At 56.6% G+C, this 14,898-nt stretch overlaps 4 protein-coding genes across 4 annotated transcripts; 3 read left to right on the forward strand and 1 right to left on the reverse strand.

Annotated features, from left to right (window-relative positions):
• Positions 1-106: 106 nt before the first annotated feature.
• Positions 107-967, forward strand: SPBR_07713 (uncharacterized protein; the record flags this gene model as incomplete). The annotated part of the gene is made up of 1 exon (XM_040765967.1): positions 107-967. The coding sequence occupies one exon, from the start codon at positions 107-109 to the stop codon at positions 965-967; it is 861 nt and encodes a 286-aa protein (XP_040616280.1).
• A 284-nt stretch (positions 968-1,251) lies between these two features.
• On the reverse strand, positions 1,252-2,535 carry SPBR_07339 (tRNA(His) guanylyltransferase; the record flags this gene model as incomplete). Its single annotated transcript, XM_040765593.1, has 5 exons — positions 1,252-1,479; positions 1,549-1,653; positions 1,706-1,794; positions 1,880-2,337; positions 2,417-2,535. 5 exons carry the CDS (start codon positions 2,533-2,535, stop codon positions 1,252-1,254), a joined length of 999 nt encoding a protein of 332 aa, XP_040616281.1.
• A 410-nt stretch (positions 2,536-2,945) lies between these two features.
• Positions 2,946-4,587, forward strand: SPBR_07070 (COMPASS component SWD1; the record flags this gene model as incomplete). Its single annotated transcript, XM_040765325.1, has 2 exons — positions 2,946-3,304; positions 3,408-4,587. 2 exons carry the CDS (start codon positions 2,946-2,948, stop codon positions 4,585-4,587), a joined length of 1,539 nt encoding a protein of 512 aa, XP_040616282.1.
• A 1,763-nt stretch (positions 4,588-6,350) lies between these two features.
• On the forward strand, positions 6,351-11,798 carry SPBR_06326 (DNA-directed RNA polymerase II subunit RPB1; the record flags this gene model as incomplete). The annotated part of the gene is made up of 2 exons (XM_040764583.1): positions 6,351-6,707; positions 6,873-11,798. 2 exons carry the CDS (start codon positions 6,351-6,353, stop codon positions 11,796-11,798), a joined length of 5,283 nt encoding a protein of 1,760 aa, XP_040616283.1.
• Between the last annotated feature and the right edge of the window lie 3,100 nt (positions 11,799-14,898).

Below are 14,898 nucleotides of genomic sequence, written 5' to 3' on the forward strand. Positions count from 1 at the left end.
ACACTATAGATTCTTCAGGATGGCATTTTGATCGATTATATACCTAGCCACCAGAACGCCGCAGTCCATTCTCGCTTTTTCACGTATCTTTCTTCTCGTCCGTTCAATGGACGCCAGCGTCTACCTCAAGAAGCAGGGCTGGCGGGGCCTCGGACACACGCTGCACCCCTCCGACGACTCGTCCGGACTGGCGCGTCCGCTGCTGCTCTCGCGCAAAGACGACAAGCAGGGCCTCGGCACCGATTCCGTTCACAGAAAGGCGGCCGCGACCGACCAGTGGTGGCTCGACGCCTTCGACCAGCAACTGAAGAACCTGGGCACGCCGGGGACGGGCTCGAGCACAAATGGCACGGCCACGCCGACGCCGGCCGGGCCGACACGGCTCGAGATGCTGAGCGGCAACAAGGGCTATAGCAAATACCGCGGAGCGTACGGGCTGTACGCCAACTTTGTGCGGGGCGGCACGATTGACGGCACGATGGATGCAGAGGTCGCGAAGACGAGCTCGACGAGTGCGACGAGTGCGACGAGTGCTACGAGTGCCACGAGCGGCAGCGAGGCGAGCACCGCCGAGACGACACCCGAGCGGGATGACACGATAAAGCCCGGCATGACGACGACGGGGAAGCGGAAACGACGTGAAGACGACGACGAGACAAGAAAAGAAGAGAAAACGGAAAAGAAGCGGAGGAAACAAGGATCCGACAGCAAGGAGGCGCGGCGGGCACAAAAAGACGAGGCGAAGCGGAGAAAGAAAGAAGAGAAGAGGACGCGGAGGAGAATAGAAAAGGCTGCAGAAAAAGCGGCCAAAAAGGCGGCCAAGAGGGAAGCGAGAGCGGCCGAAAAGGCAAAAGAAAAGGAGGCCAAGATGGCTGCCAAAAAGGCCGCGAAGAAAGAGGAGAAGGCGCTGAGGAAGGCGGCCGAGAAGGCGCCAAAGGCACAGAAAGTGGCCAAGGCCAGCGCATAGGCGTTGTGACAGTGGACTCTGGGGTGCCGATGCACATCGTGTCCTTTGTCCTTTGTCCTGGTTCTGTCTTGTTTTGTACATGTTTTTCTTGGGTATCACAGCGAGCATGGCATAGGATCACCAAAAGCGGTCTGGAGTTTTATACAACGAATATTGGGTATTGTGTGTCTAGTATGGAAGCTTGACAAGGTGAAAATGCGTAAAAAAAGACATAGAAAAAGGCAGAAAGGTTGCACACCGACGGAGTTGGAGGCAGCCACAACACCGACCGTCTGTTACCCACCCTACAATTGCTTGGGCAGTGTGCCCGGCTGGCCTGTCAGCAGCCACGGCCGGCGGTCCCAGAACTCGTCCTTGATAATGTCCATGTGCTCGACCGTAATGCGCGCCTTGGCCCGCCGCTTCTTGTCGGTCTCCGCCTTGGACTTGGACAGTGCCAGCGGCTCGGCCTGGTTGTCGGCAGCCGCGGCGGTTTGCGCGGCATTGGTGTTCGCAGGGTCGACCAGCTCGTACTCTCTGTGTTAGCTCTATAGGTAGCAGCGGTATCTGATTCATCGCCACTCTTTCCGCTCTCCACTTACATCACGAAAGACGACGCTGCCCTTTTTGTACATCTCGGGCTCGTTGTTGTAGTTGATCTGAAATCGCGAGAAGAGGATCTCGTTCTTATCGGCCGAGAATGTGCCCTAGAAGGTCAGCAAAATGGGAAGATCATCTTCCGACTCTAGAGTGGCCTACCTTGAGAAGCTCTGTTGCCTCGACGCTGTCCATGCCGCCTTTTTGGACCAAAGCCCAGAAGGTTGTGTTGTAGAGGTTGTTGATGTGACCTGGGAGGCAGAGTGGGAGGCAGAGTGTCAGCAAAGGACGTGGGCGCAAGAGTAAATCCCCCCCCCCCAATCTCTCCCAACTTACAGTCCACTTGCCGCCAGCTGAGGTAGTCCCGCAGGTTCTGCACGCTCGGGTAGCAGACGGCCCGACCGTCAAACGTCGGCAGCAGCGGTGCCACCAGCGGCACGTCGTCGACCAGCCCACCAGAGAACACGGTCGGCCACAGATGCAGGTAAAAGGCCGTAAACGTCGACACCACCGTCGACACCAGCTTGCTGGCGCGCCGCTCAAACAGCTGGCACGTCTTGTGGAACACGAAGCTGTACTCGTCGCTGACGCCGTATGCCAGCACAATGTCCGGCAGGTCCGCCATGACGGCCTTGGCCGCGGCATTCATCAGATCGAGCGCCCTCTTGTCGTTGGGCTTTGCGAAGCCGTACGTGTTGCAGAGCTTGGTGAATCCGCGGCCGTCGATGCGCACCACGATCCACGTGTTCGGCAGCAGCGTGTCGGGCTGCTCAAAGAGGCGAACGTACTCGTACCTGGGGAGAGGAGGGGGTCAGTCTTCTGAGTCTCTGTGTCTTTGTGGTTTTCGTCTTCTCGATCCGCCTCTTCTCTGACGACCTACTTTGAGTTGGCCATTTTCTGTCGCCGCGCGTGTCGCGTGTCCGTCCAAAGTTGTGCCGGTCGATGTCCAGATCAATGAAGCCCCACGAGCAGAGGTCCAAGAAAAGTGGCATGCAGAGGAGCGAGAAGTAGATTGTCCGTGTCACACGTCATTGAACAGACCAGGTCGGATGCGAGGAGGTGGTGAAAGGAGGGGCGATGAGTGGCTGCCGGCGCTTCGGTCTTTGTTACAGCGCTAGGCGGCCCGGCCGCTTGGGGGGGACACACCCCTGCAACGTCACTCGGGGGGCCGGCACTAACCACTAGAGACTGCGCGCCACTGCCGCCTCTGATTGGACGTACTTTGGTGCTCTACAGGACGCGGCTGGCCCCTGTATCGCGTATTACTGCACTGTCCTGTCCCACCCCCGCGACCGCTAAATCTGCGATTGGCTTTGGCTTTTTTTTTGTTCTTGTTTTTCGGACGACGACGACGTTGTCCAAGTTTCTTTGTCGCCGTCGGCCGCCCCCACGCCCTCCCACGATGAATTTCCTCCTCTCCGAGGACTACCTGCTGCAGGACTACCCCGAACACATCACCAACACCATCCGCTCCGGCCATGCCACCTGCCTGCGCTTCAACCGCAAAGGCGACTATCTCGCCTCCGGCCGCGTCGATGGCACCGTTGTCGTCTGGGACCTCGACACCATGGGTGTTGCGCGGAAGCTGCGGGGCCACTCACGCAGCATCTCGTCGCTGAGCTGGTCGCGCTGCGGCCGCTACCTGCTGTCGGCCTGCCAGGGCTGGAAGGCGGTCCTGTGGGATCTCCAAGACGGCCGCAAGCATCGCGAGGTGCGCTTCAAAGCGCCCGTCTATATTGCCGAACTGCATCCATGGAAAACGTGAGTAGAATGCAGATGGAGAGGAGAGAGAGGAGAGAGAGGAGAGAGAGGGGACGGAGGGGGGAGGAGAGAGAAAGAGGAACTGACAACGCTTTCTTACCAGAACACACTTTGTCGCCTCCATCTACGAAGACCAGGCCCTCCTCGTCGACATCACCGACCCTGTTGACGTCAAGTACGTGCTCCCCTCGCGGCCGAAGCGCCCCGACACCGACGACACCGCCCAGCGCGACAAGTGGGCCAAGGAAGACGCCAAGCAGATGACCACGGTCACCATCTACGCCGCCTCGGGCGGCCACATCCTGAGCGCCACCAGCAAGGGCTGGATCAACATCATCGACGCCACAACACGCGACGTCATCTTCTCCAAAAAGGCCTGCGGCAGCGTCGTCACCACGCTGCGCCTCAACAGCTCCGGCAAGATCCTGCTGGCCAACTCCCAGGACCGCATCATCCGCTCCCTCCACATGCCCAACCTCGCCAGCCCGGACCTCGACCCCGACACCATCCAGCTGCCCGAGGAGCACAAGTTCCAGGACGTCGTCAACCGCCTGTCGTGGAACCACATCGCCCTCAGCCCCACCGCCGAGTACGTGTCGGCGTCCACGTACAACAACCACGAGCTCTACATCTGGGAGCGCAACCACGGCTCGCTCGTGCGCATGCTCGAGGGCCCCAAGGAGGAGCAGGGCGTCATCGAGTGGCACCCCCACCGCGCACTGCTGGCCGCCTGCGGGCTCGAGACGGGACGCATTAACATCTGGTCCGTCACCAGCCCGCAGAAGTGGTCGGCCCTCGCCCCGGACTTTGCCGAGGTCGAGGAGAACGAGATCTACGTCGAGCGCGAGGACGAGTTTGACGTGCACCCGCAAGAGGAAATCACCAAGCGCCGTCTCGACCTCGAGGACGAGGACGTGGACGTCCTGACGGTCGAGCAGCCGTCCGACGAGGACCTGCCGGCGGCCGCGGCCGAGTACCTGTCGGCAGCCGCGCTGCCAGGCGCACCCCCAGAGGACGCGGCGTCGACGTCGACGACGACACCCACGCCCGCCTCCACCAACGGCCTCACGACCCGCCCTGCCTTCCGCATGCCCATTCTCTACGACCTCGGCGAGTCCGACAGCGAAGAAGAGTTCATCGCCGTCTCCACCGGCACGATGCGCCGCCGCAGCCCCGGCGACAGCCAAAGCGTCGACCTCGAGGCGGACGGCGCGACGGCCGAGGACCGCCTCTCCGCGAGCACAAAGAAGGCCGCCAAAGGCGGGCGGACAAGGAGGAGGTGACGGGGGAGGAGGGGCGGTGCCGGTGCTTATGTATTGCTGTCATTTGTCATTTGCCAATTGTCTTAATCTGACATCGGCATGGTTGCGAGGCGTTTGGCGCATCGGGTTTGGGGCGTGCGCCGGGAAAAGGGACCATCTGGAATGATTCAACGTCTTTGCAAACATTTATTGCTTTATTGGCTTTGTCCGCCTTGTTGAATGTATCTGTCCAACACTTCGGTTTGCGCTGCATGTCGAGGAACTCTGAAAGCGGAACCTGCTTCTGTTGGTTTGTTAAACAATGCAACTCGGGCTCGCGTAAGCTGTTTCCGGTCGCGATGGCGTGCGCGAACTGTGGAAAAGCATCGACAAAGGCGCGTTGAAAATGCCCCATTAGTGTCAGCAACGCCTGGCATCCAATCGCGCCTCCCACGTCAGGTGGCAACCACCGCCCCTTATTGCGCTCCTGCCCGCTTGACTCACTGTGCACGCAAAGCCTTACGAATAGGCAACCGCCCTTCTTTGGGTGGCGTGTGGGTCTCTCCTGGGGGAAGCTGCGAAGAGCTTATTTTCCAGGACAAGGTACTTGCTGGGTACTTGCATTCAGCGCAAGTTGAGGGCAAGGCCAGCGCAGGGAGCTGCAGCCCACTATGCACCTGAGGCACCGCAATGGGCAGACGACTTGAGAACCATCAGTCCATGTACCTCCAAAGTATCCTTAATCTCACGTGATTTCCTTTAGCAGACTCCAAAAAGGAGAAAGGCTAAGCCTCATTCGGCTAGGCGACTTTTTGGAACACGCTCAACGCCTCCCAAGAGGAAGGGAGCGAAGTTTTTCCCTGCCCTCTCGCCGTGCGTAGCGCTTCTTTTTTGGCCTCACTTTCTCCTTCTCGCAACATCCTCGTTATCCGCATCGCCATCCCTCCCCTCCTCCACCACCGTCGCCCGCGCGTCTTCGCCATCGAAAACCGCGTCGTTCATCTCTCCGCGATCGATTTCTCTTTTTTTTACCATTGTTTCAGCCTGCCACGACCAGCGCTGACGGCTTTTTGTCTCGCTATTCGTCTTTGAGCGACAGAGCAAAAAGCATCAAAACACCACGAAACCATCTCATCGACAAGTCATCGCCGCCTCGCACGGTTTTATCGACACATTGGCGCCGATTTCAGCTCCTCGTCGCCGTTGAGGCACGCTCGCTCCCTGTTGGGGCCCCGGGGGGTTGTCTGTGAAGTCGTTTGGGCTTGAGGACGTTGTTTTGTGTGCCGTGTTTTGACGGTGCGCGCACTCGGCTGCCATCGTTCATCCAGGATCAACACCATCGACGCGTACATCGTGATCGGGGGCCCGGCTCGTCTCTGGCCTTCTCGCATACCGCGCTCGCATCGCAACGGTTGTCCGTTTGTATCCTTGCCATTCTTTTTTGTTGTTTCGTTCACGACCGTGTTTTTCGCGTTCGCGCGCATCACGACATTACGAATCCAGGGTTGGTTCCTTTCTCTCTCTGGTCCTTGTGTTCCCTTTTTTCCGACCTCTCTTCTGTCATTTTCGTCCTCGTCTTCTTCACCGTTCTTTCTCGGCTTCCTCACGCTTCACCTTGACGTCGGTCATCTCCGTTCTTCGTGCTCGTTTTATTCCAACGCGTCTCGACATACGCTCTCCTTTTGTGATCTCTCGCGCCATTTTGTCATCGCTGCGCGCATCCTTCTCGACGACAAGCCCCGTCCACTCCTCCCCGTTCTGCGACCGCATCGATCGACGCGCGTTGCGCCCCGACCACCGCAACCATGGCCAACCTTTACTTTGCGCACTCGAGTGCGCCCCTCAAGACCATTGAGGAGATTCAGTTTGGCATGATGTCTCCCGAAGAGATCAAGAATATGAGTGTCGCGCACATCATCTATCCGGAGGCTATGGACGAAACCAAGACCAAGCCACGTGATGGCGGTGTCAACGACCCCCTGCTCGGTTCCGTCGACCGCGGTTTCAAGTGCAAGACGTGTACCGAGAACATGTCCGAGTGTCCCGGCCACTTTGGCCACATCGAGCTGGCCAAGCCCGTCTACCACCCGGGCTTCATCAAGAAGACCAAGAAGGTCCTCGAGATCGTCTGCCACAACTGCAGCATGGTTCTCGCCGATCGGGTTAGTACTTGAGAGCAAATTCCCCTGGAACGTGTCTTTGATATGGTTTCATTTTGCAAGCCTGCCTTGCCACGTCCCGGGTTTGTTTTTGGGTTTCTTTCTTTCTGGGTGAAATTTGTGCTAATCTGAAACTTCTTTTCTTCGCCTGTCCCCCCCTTACTACAGACGGATCCTGAGTTTTTGGCTGCTGTGAACACACGCGACCCCAAGGCTCGGTTCCAGCGCGTTTGGGAGTGCTGCAAGAAGAAGAAGCGTTGCGAGAACGAGGCCAAGTCGGAGAACGACGACGAATTTGACCCCAACCCAGGCAGCAAGCTGGGCAAGCAGGCGCCGCACAACCATGGCGGCTGCGGCAACACCCAGCCCGCTGTGCGCCAGACCGGCCTGCAGCTGTGGTCGCACTATGAGGTGGAACGCGACGAGGGCGGCAAGGTCAAGGAGAAGAAGATGCTGACGGCCGAGATGGCCCTCAATATCATGCGCCGCATCAGCACGTCCGACATCCGTGACATGGGTCTCAATGTCGACTACGCCCGTCCCGAGTGGATGGTGGTCACGGTCCTGCCCGTCCCACCCCCGCCTGTGCGTCCGAGTATCTCCATGGACGGCACCGGTACCGGCATGCGAAACGAAGATGACTTGACTTTCAAGCTGGGTGACATTATTCGTGCCAACGCCAACGTCAAGCAGGCCATCAACGAGGGTTCGCCCGCGCACATTTCGTCCGATTTCGAACAGCTGCTGCAGTACCACGTCGCCACCTACATGGACAATGACATTGCTGCCATTCCGCGCGCCCTGCAAAAGAGTGGCCGTCCCGTCAAGGCCATCCGCGCCCGTCTCAAGGGCAAGGAGGGTCGTCTTCGTGGCAACTTGATGGGTAAGCGTGTCGATTTCTCGGCACGTACGGTCATCACGGGTGACGCCAACATCTCGCTCGACGAGGTCGGTGTGCCGCGCAGCATTGCGCGCACGCTCACGTACCCGGAGACTGTTACACCTTACAACATCAGCCGCCTGCACCAGCTGGTGCAGAATGGTCCCAACGAGCACCCCGGTGCCAAGTACGTGATCCGCTCCGACGGTACGCGCATTGATCTGCGCCACCACCGTCGTGCGGGCCAGATCTCGCTCGAGTACGGCTGGAAGGTGGAGCGGCATCTGATTGACGGCGACTACATCATCTTCAACCGTCAGCCTTCGCTGCACAAGGAGTCCATGATGGGTCATCGTGTCCGTGTTATGCCGTACTCCACCTTCCGTCTGAACCTGTCGGTGACGTCTCCGTACAACGCCGATTTCGACGGTGATGAGATGAACTTGCACGTGCCGCAGACGGAGGAGACCCGTGCCGAAGTCAAGGAGCTGTGCATGGTGCCGCTCAACATTGTCTCGCCCCAGCGCAACGGCCCGCTGATGGGCATTGTGCAAGATACGCTGGCAGGCGCCTACAAGCTCTGTCGCCGTGACGTGTTCCTCACCAAGGAGCAGGTCATGGACATCATGCTCTGGGTGCCCGAGTGGGATGGTGTGATCCCCAGCCCGGCCATTATCAAGCCGCGCCCGCGGTGGACCGGCAAGCAGATTATCAGTCTTGTCATCCCCAAGACGGTCAGCCTCAAGGCCGGCAACGACGACATGGCTCTCAAGGACGATGGTATTCTGATCCAGACCGGTGAGCTTATGTACGGTCTGATGACGAAGAAGATTGTCGGCGCCTCTGGTGGCGGTATTATCCATATTTGCTACAACGAGTTGGGCCCCGACGCTGCCATGGCGTTCCTGAATGGCTGCCAGCGCGTCGTCAACTACTGGCTGCTGCACAACGGCCACAGCATTGGTATCGGCGACACCATTCCCGACAAGAAGACCATTGAGATGGTCCAGGCGCAAATCGATGAGCAGAAGGAGGAGGTGCGTCAGCTCACGGCCCAGGCGACCGCCAACGAGCTGGAGGCTCTGCCCGGTATGAACATCCGTGAGACGTTTGAGAACAAGGTCTCCAAGGCCCTCAACACGGCCCGTGACAAGGCCGGTACGACGACGCAGGAGAGTTTGAAGGACTTGAACAACGCCGTCACCATGGCCCGTTCCGGCTCCAAGGGTTCGTCCATCAACATTTCGCAGATGACGGCTCTGGTCGGCCAGCAGATTGTCGAGGGCCGCCGCATTCCCTTCGGCTTCAAGTACCGCACACTGCCCCATTTCACCAAGGACGACTACTCGCCCGAGGCCCGTGGCTTCGTCGAGAACTCGTACCTACGTGGTCTGACGCCGTCCGAGTTCTTCTTCCACGCCATGGCGGGTCGTGAGGGTCTCATTGACACGGCGGTCAAGACTGCCGAAACGGGTTACATCCAGCGTCGTCTGGTCAAGGCCCTGGAAGACGTCAGCGCCAAGTACGACGGTACTGTGCGCAACTCCCTGGGTGACATCATCCAGTTCGTCTACGGTGAGGACGGCCTCGACGGTGCGAAGATCGAGGAGCAGCGCGTGGACTTCTTGAACATGTCGCTTCCTGCCTACGAGAAGCGTTTCCGCCTGGATGTCATGAGCCCAACGCGCTCGTCGGCGCTCGATGCGCTTGAGTATGCCAACGAGATTGCGGGCGATCCCGAGGCGCAAGAGCTGCTCGACGCCGAGTACGAGGCGCTGATCGCGGACCGCGAGCTTATCCGGTCTGTCAGCAGGAAGCGTCTGACGAACATCCTGGGCAAGAAGGACGAGGAGATGATGCAGCTGCCTCTCAACATTGTGCGCATCATCAACTCGGCGCAGAAGCTGTTTAAGCTGGACGACGCCCAGCGCAGTGATCTGCGTCCCCAGGACGTCATCCCGGCCGTCAAGAAGGCGCTGGACAACATGGTGGTGGTCCGCGGCAGCGACCCCATCTCGCTCGAGGCCGACAAGAACTCGACCATCCTGATCAAGGCGCAGCTGCGCTCGCGTTTGTCCTATAAGCGTCTTGCTGTCGACATGCGCCTCACGCGTCTGGCCTTTGACCACATCATGGGCGAGCTCAGCAGCCGCTGGGCGCGCGCCATGGTGAACCCCGGTGAGATGGTCGGTGTGCTGGCTGCACAGTCGATTGGTGAGCCCGCAACCCAGATGACGCTCAACACCTTCCATTTTGCCGGTGTGTCGTCCAAGAACGTCACTCTCGGTGTGCCGCGTCTCAAGGAAATTCTCAACGTGGCCAGCAACATCAAGACCCCGTCCATGCTTGTCTACCTGGACGACGAGGACGGCCGCCACCCGACGCAGGACCGCGCCAAGGAGCTCCGCAGCATTGTGGAGCACACCAACCTGCGGTCGGTGACGGCCGTGACGGAGATCTACTACGACCCCGACGTGCGGTGGACGAACATTGTGGAAGACGAGAACATGCTGGAATCGTACTTTCTCATTCCCGAGGATGTTGCGACCAACCTGGACCAGCAGTCGCGGTGGATGCTGCGTATTACGCTTGATCGTCAGAAGATGCTCGACAAGGGCCTGTCCATCGAGGACGTGGCCAACCGCATCAAGGAGGAGTACCCAAGCGACCTGGGCGTCGTGTTCAGCGATAACAACGCCGACGACCAGGTGATCCGCATCCGGACGGTGCGCCAGTCGGACGAGAAGGACGAGGAGGGCCAGCTGGAGGACGACGTCATGCTCAAGCGCCTGGAGACGCACCTGCTCGACACCCTGACCTTGCGTGGTGTACCCGGCATCGAACGTGCGTTCCTGAACAAGGACACGATGCTGATCACCACCGAGGACGGTGCTCTGCTGGCCGCCAAGGACGACCCGCGCTGTACGGCGTGGTACCTGGACACGGAGGGCTCGGCCCTGCGTGCTGTGCTGGCCGTGGACGGCGTCGACCCCAAGCGCACGTATACCAACGACCTGCACCAGGTTGTGGACGTCTTTGGCATCGAGGCGGCGCGGTCGACGCTGCTGCGCGAGCTGACGGCCGTGCTGTCCTTTGACGGTTCGTACGTCAACCACCGCCATCTGGCGCTGCTCGTCGACGTCATGACCTACCGCGGTAGCATCGCGGCGGTCACGCGCCACGGCATCAACCGCGCCGACACGGGTGCGCTCATGCGCTGTTCGTTTGAAGAGACGGTCGAGATCCTGCTCGAGGCTGCGGCCGTCGGCGAGCTCGACGACTGTCGCGGCATCTCGGAGAACGTCATGCTGGGCCAGCTGGCGCCGATGGGCACGGGCCACTTTGAGGTGCTCCTGGACCCCAAGATGCTCGAGACCGTCATCTCGGACAACTCGCGCATGGGTCTGATGCCCGGCCTGACGATCAAGGGCAGCCAGCTCGAGGGGGCGGCCACGCCGTACGACACGGGCTCGCCGCTGGCCGACTCGGGCTATCTGAGCATCAGCTCTCCCGCGATGGGCAACTTCTCGCCCATTATGGGTGCCGGCTCGGAGACGCCCGCTGGTGGTCTGGGCACCGAGTACGGCGGCGGCGGCTTTGGCGGCATTGGCGGCTACTCGGGCGCCAGCCCGCGACCGACGAGTCCCTTCAGCACGTCGCCCACGTCGCCCTTCAGCAGCGGCTACGGCAGCTACTCGCCGTCGTCGCCGGCGCAGGGCTACTCGCCCACGTCGCCGATGATGGACATGGGCGGCCGGTTCGCGTCGTCGCCGCAGTTCAGCCCGTCGTCGCCGTCGTTCTCGCCCACGTCGCCCATGATGCGGCCGACAAGCCCCAACTACAGCCCGACGTCGCCCAGCTACTCGCCTGCGTCGCCCTCGGCTGCGCGCCACTACTCCCCGACGTCGCCTGCGCAGTTCAACTCGCCGACGTCGCCGTCGTACTCGCCGGCCAGCCCCAACTACAGCCCGGCGTCGCCCAACATCCATGCCACGAGCCCGTCGTACTCGCCGGCCTCGCCGACGTGGTCGCCGACGTCGCCGGAGGCGTACTCTCCTACGAGCCCGACGTTCCAGCGGTCGCCCAACCAGCAGACGTCCCCGACGAGCCCCAGCTACTCGCCGACGTCGCCCACGTTCTCTCCGAGAACACCTGGCCGTGCGCCGCCGGGACAGAACTCGTACTCCCCCACGTCCCCTTCAAACAACAATTAATGTGTTTTTAGTTCCTAGCCTTGCATTTTCTGTTTCTTTCGTGTGCCCCTTCTCTGCTGTTCTTTTTCTGCCTTGTTTTGTGATGCTGCTCTTACTTTGTCTGGCTTTGCTGCGTGTCGTGCCCCTCACATTTTCAAATCTCGTTTACTTTATTTCGACAAACAGGGTTTTGTCCGGTTGGGATTATTTTTTTGTGCATTTACACGCTCTTGTTTTGCTTGCAGCTCTTCGCTGCCTTTTTCACTTTTCTCTCTTACAAATTTCATTGTCACCAAATACACCACCCCATAGAGAAAGAGCTTTGCCTTCTTCCTTGTTCTGTATTTTCCTCCAACTATCTTACTCTTTAGTTCCAAAGTTCGGGATACATTTTATCCTCAAAAAATTTGACAGCGACGGGGACGAGATATCGATTTGTTTTTCTGCCATTTTCTTTTCTTTTACTTTTTGTGCTGCTTGCTCTTTTCTTGTTATTTTATTTCCATCAAAAAATATCAAAAAGGAGCGTGGAAGCAGAAGAAAAGCCAGGGACATGGTGACGTGTCGCCATTATCTGACGTTTCTTTTGATCTGTCATTTTTTTGTATTATATTTGCTCGCGACAAAACGGGAAGCAGGAAACGGGAAGGCGGGACCGCTGGAAGATCCCTTGCGTGGACGGATAGGAGAAGAGAAAGGAGATGTTTCTTTTTCCATGTACTTAGACAACATAAGGGGCGGAACGGGGAGGCAGGACCGCTGCGGGAAGGAGCAAACCCCAGACCAGATTGATCGAACCGCCCCTGCAAGGCCGACGACGGAAGGGCCGAACGAAAAACAAAACAAAAGAAACCGATTTTTTTTTAAAAAAAAAAAAATGAGCAAAAAGAAGGAGTCACTGCACCGAACGATGGCCCGCGACTGCCCCAAGACGATAACAAAAGCCAAGGGGGCCGGGTATCACCAAAGCGGGAAGGAGCATCCGATGCGTGAGAACTTTGATGTGTTTGTTTCGATTCTACAGATTGCCACATGTGTTTTTTGGTTGTTTTATTTTGCTTCTTTTCTTTCTTTTCCTGCTTATACTGCTGGCCGGCAAGCTCATGCCGTCTATCTGATTATGCGTCTGCTGTTATTTGGCTTTTGTTTCTGCTGCTGTGTGCTCTTTTCAATTGCATCTTTTGCGCTCTTGCCTGTTTGTACCTTGAATGACGAGAAATTTAAATAAAGGACTTGTGGCTCTTTCCTTTCCAACACTGTATCAATTGTGACCGTAATGCTCGCATATGCCGTAGACTGCTGTGCACGCCCGCATGCACTTGCCTTGAAATGACCCGCAGGTTGATTCGCCCGGTTCGCACCTTCTCGTAAACGTCTGTGGAATGGTGAACGAAGATGAAGCCAAATGCAGAAGGAACACAGCTCGTTACCCGGGCACTCCTTCCTCTTCTGTCCACAATCCCAACGTCGATGAGTTGTCGCCATGGCCTTCCTTTCCAGCAGCTTCCTCCGTCACCTCTTCCTCCAAATCAACAAATGCAACCTGCATCCTTCGACAACGTTTCTTACAGCGACACCTAGCCCGGCCTAAACATGCGCAGCTACGATAACACACCCTCTTTGCAGCTCTTATCGCAGCTCTCCCAATCAGGACATTCGATGCGAGCCGGTGCCCATCGTGCCACCGTCGTGCCGTAGTCTCCATTCAGCACGGGTGTTTGCTTAACAGTCTGCACACCCTCTTTGGCATTTTGTTTGCCTCTTGTGTGTGTGTTGTCTGGTCGTTCATCGTCACACACGTTTCTTTTGCTCATTCTGACTAGATAGGTTATTGTTGCAGGACAGTCCGCTGCCATCATGATCTTTTCGTTGGCGTCTACCTGAAGCAACAAGTTTTCAACCCAGTTGGCATTTGGGAGTCAATCACACCATTCATTAAGCCGGTCATCTCCGAGGTCTTCCAAACGCCAGCTCGTCTGATTGTTGCTGAAGCTACAAAAGTGCGCCCATTTGCAGGACGGACTGCACTTAGTTGGCTATGATTCAAAGTGAACGAGAAAGAAAAGTATGTGTGAGCTGACACCTGGTGTGATCTTTCAGAAACGAATGCGCCAGAGGACTCGGTAAGAGAATAGGACAAAAAAACCGACACGAGTCTACATTACTATAATAGGTTAGATCGTTTTTAAGCAACGCTTTACCTAATCGGGACTAGTGCTTACATTTTGCCGGTCACGTGTGCCAAAACGTGACCGAAATTTTAGCCACATCCGCCACATTCGCGTGTAAGTGGCCAACGCGTGTAAGTCGTGGAGATTCAAAACAAAAGGCATCAGGGCCACCATTACATTCCTACCGTTATACGACCATACCAGCCAGCCAAACACTATGCAGTCGTCGTTTCGATACAGGCCATCTGCTAGACGGCCTGCTCTTCCTTTTACCGACCCTCCTTCCTCCCCTCCTCTCGAACAACCGTCCGATCCAACAGAATTTTAGAAGTTAAATGGTAGACTGTTGACGTCGTCGTGGTCACGAATTCTATCGTACTATTAATAGAACGTTTTTTACGAAAAGATTCGAAAAAAGTTCTTTAAATACTATATCGTTACTACGTCGAAGTTAACCGTAGTTAAGGTGGTTTAAAGTTAAAAAGAACGTATAATAAAACTACCGGGTCGTCCGGTACGTTTCGATAATATTTACCTCGTCGTCGTTATTTAATTTATTAATAAAGGTTATATATTTAAACGAATAACGTTTAAATAAATTAAAAATACCGTTCTTTTTTAATTTTATATCCGTACGATAACCCGTTATATAAAAGAGGTTAATTATAAACGTCGTATAATTACTCGTCGTTTATTTATTAATACGGTTTAAATTATTAAAAGATTATATTAATGTATTATATATACTTTTTAACCTTTAACCTATTACTATTATATTATTTAAAGTAACGAGAGTTCTTTTATAATAAACCGTCGAAATAAATACTACGTTATACGTAAAACTAACGAAGTATATATTTAAGACTATATTTAATTAGTTTATAAGAACGGTAAGGTGTTTATTATAGTTTAAAGAGTTATTAAATATAATTTCAAGAAGGATAATAAAA

The sequence above is a fragment of the Sporothrix brasiliensis genome (assembly GCF_000820605.1).
Source record: "Sporothrix brasiliensis 5110 chromosome Unknown Cont20, whole genome shotgun sequence".
NCBI lineage: Eukaryota > Fungi > Ascomycota > Sordariomycetes > Ophiostomatales > Ophiostomataceae > Sporothrix > Sporothrix brasiliensis.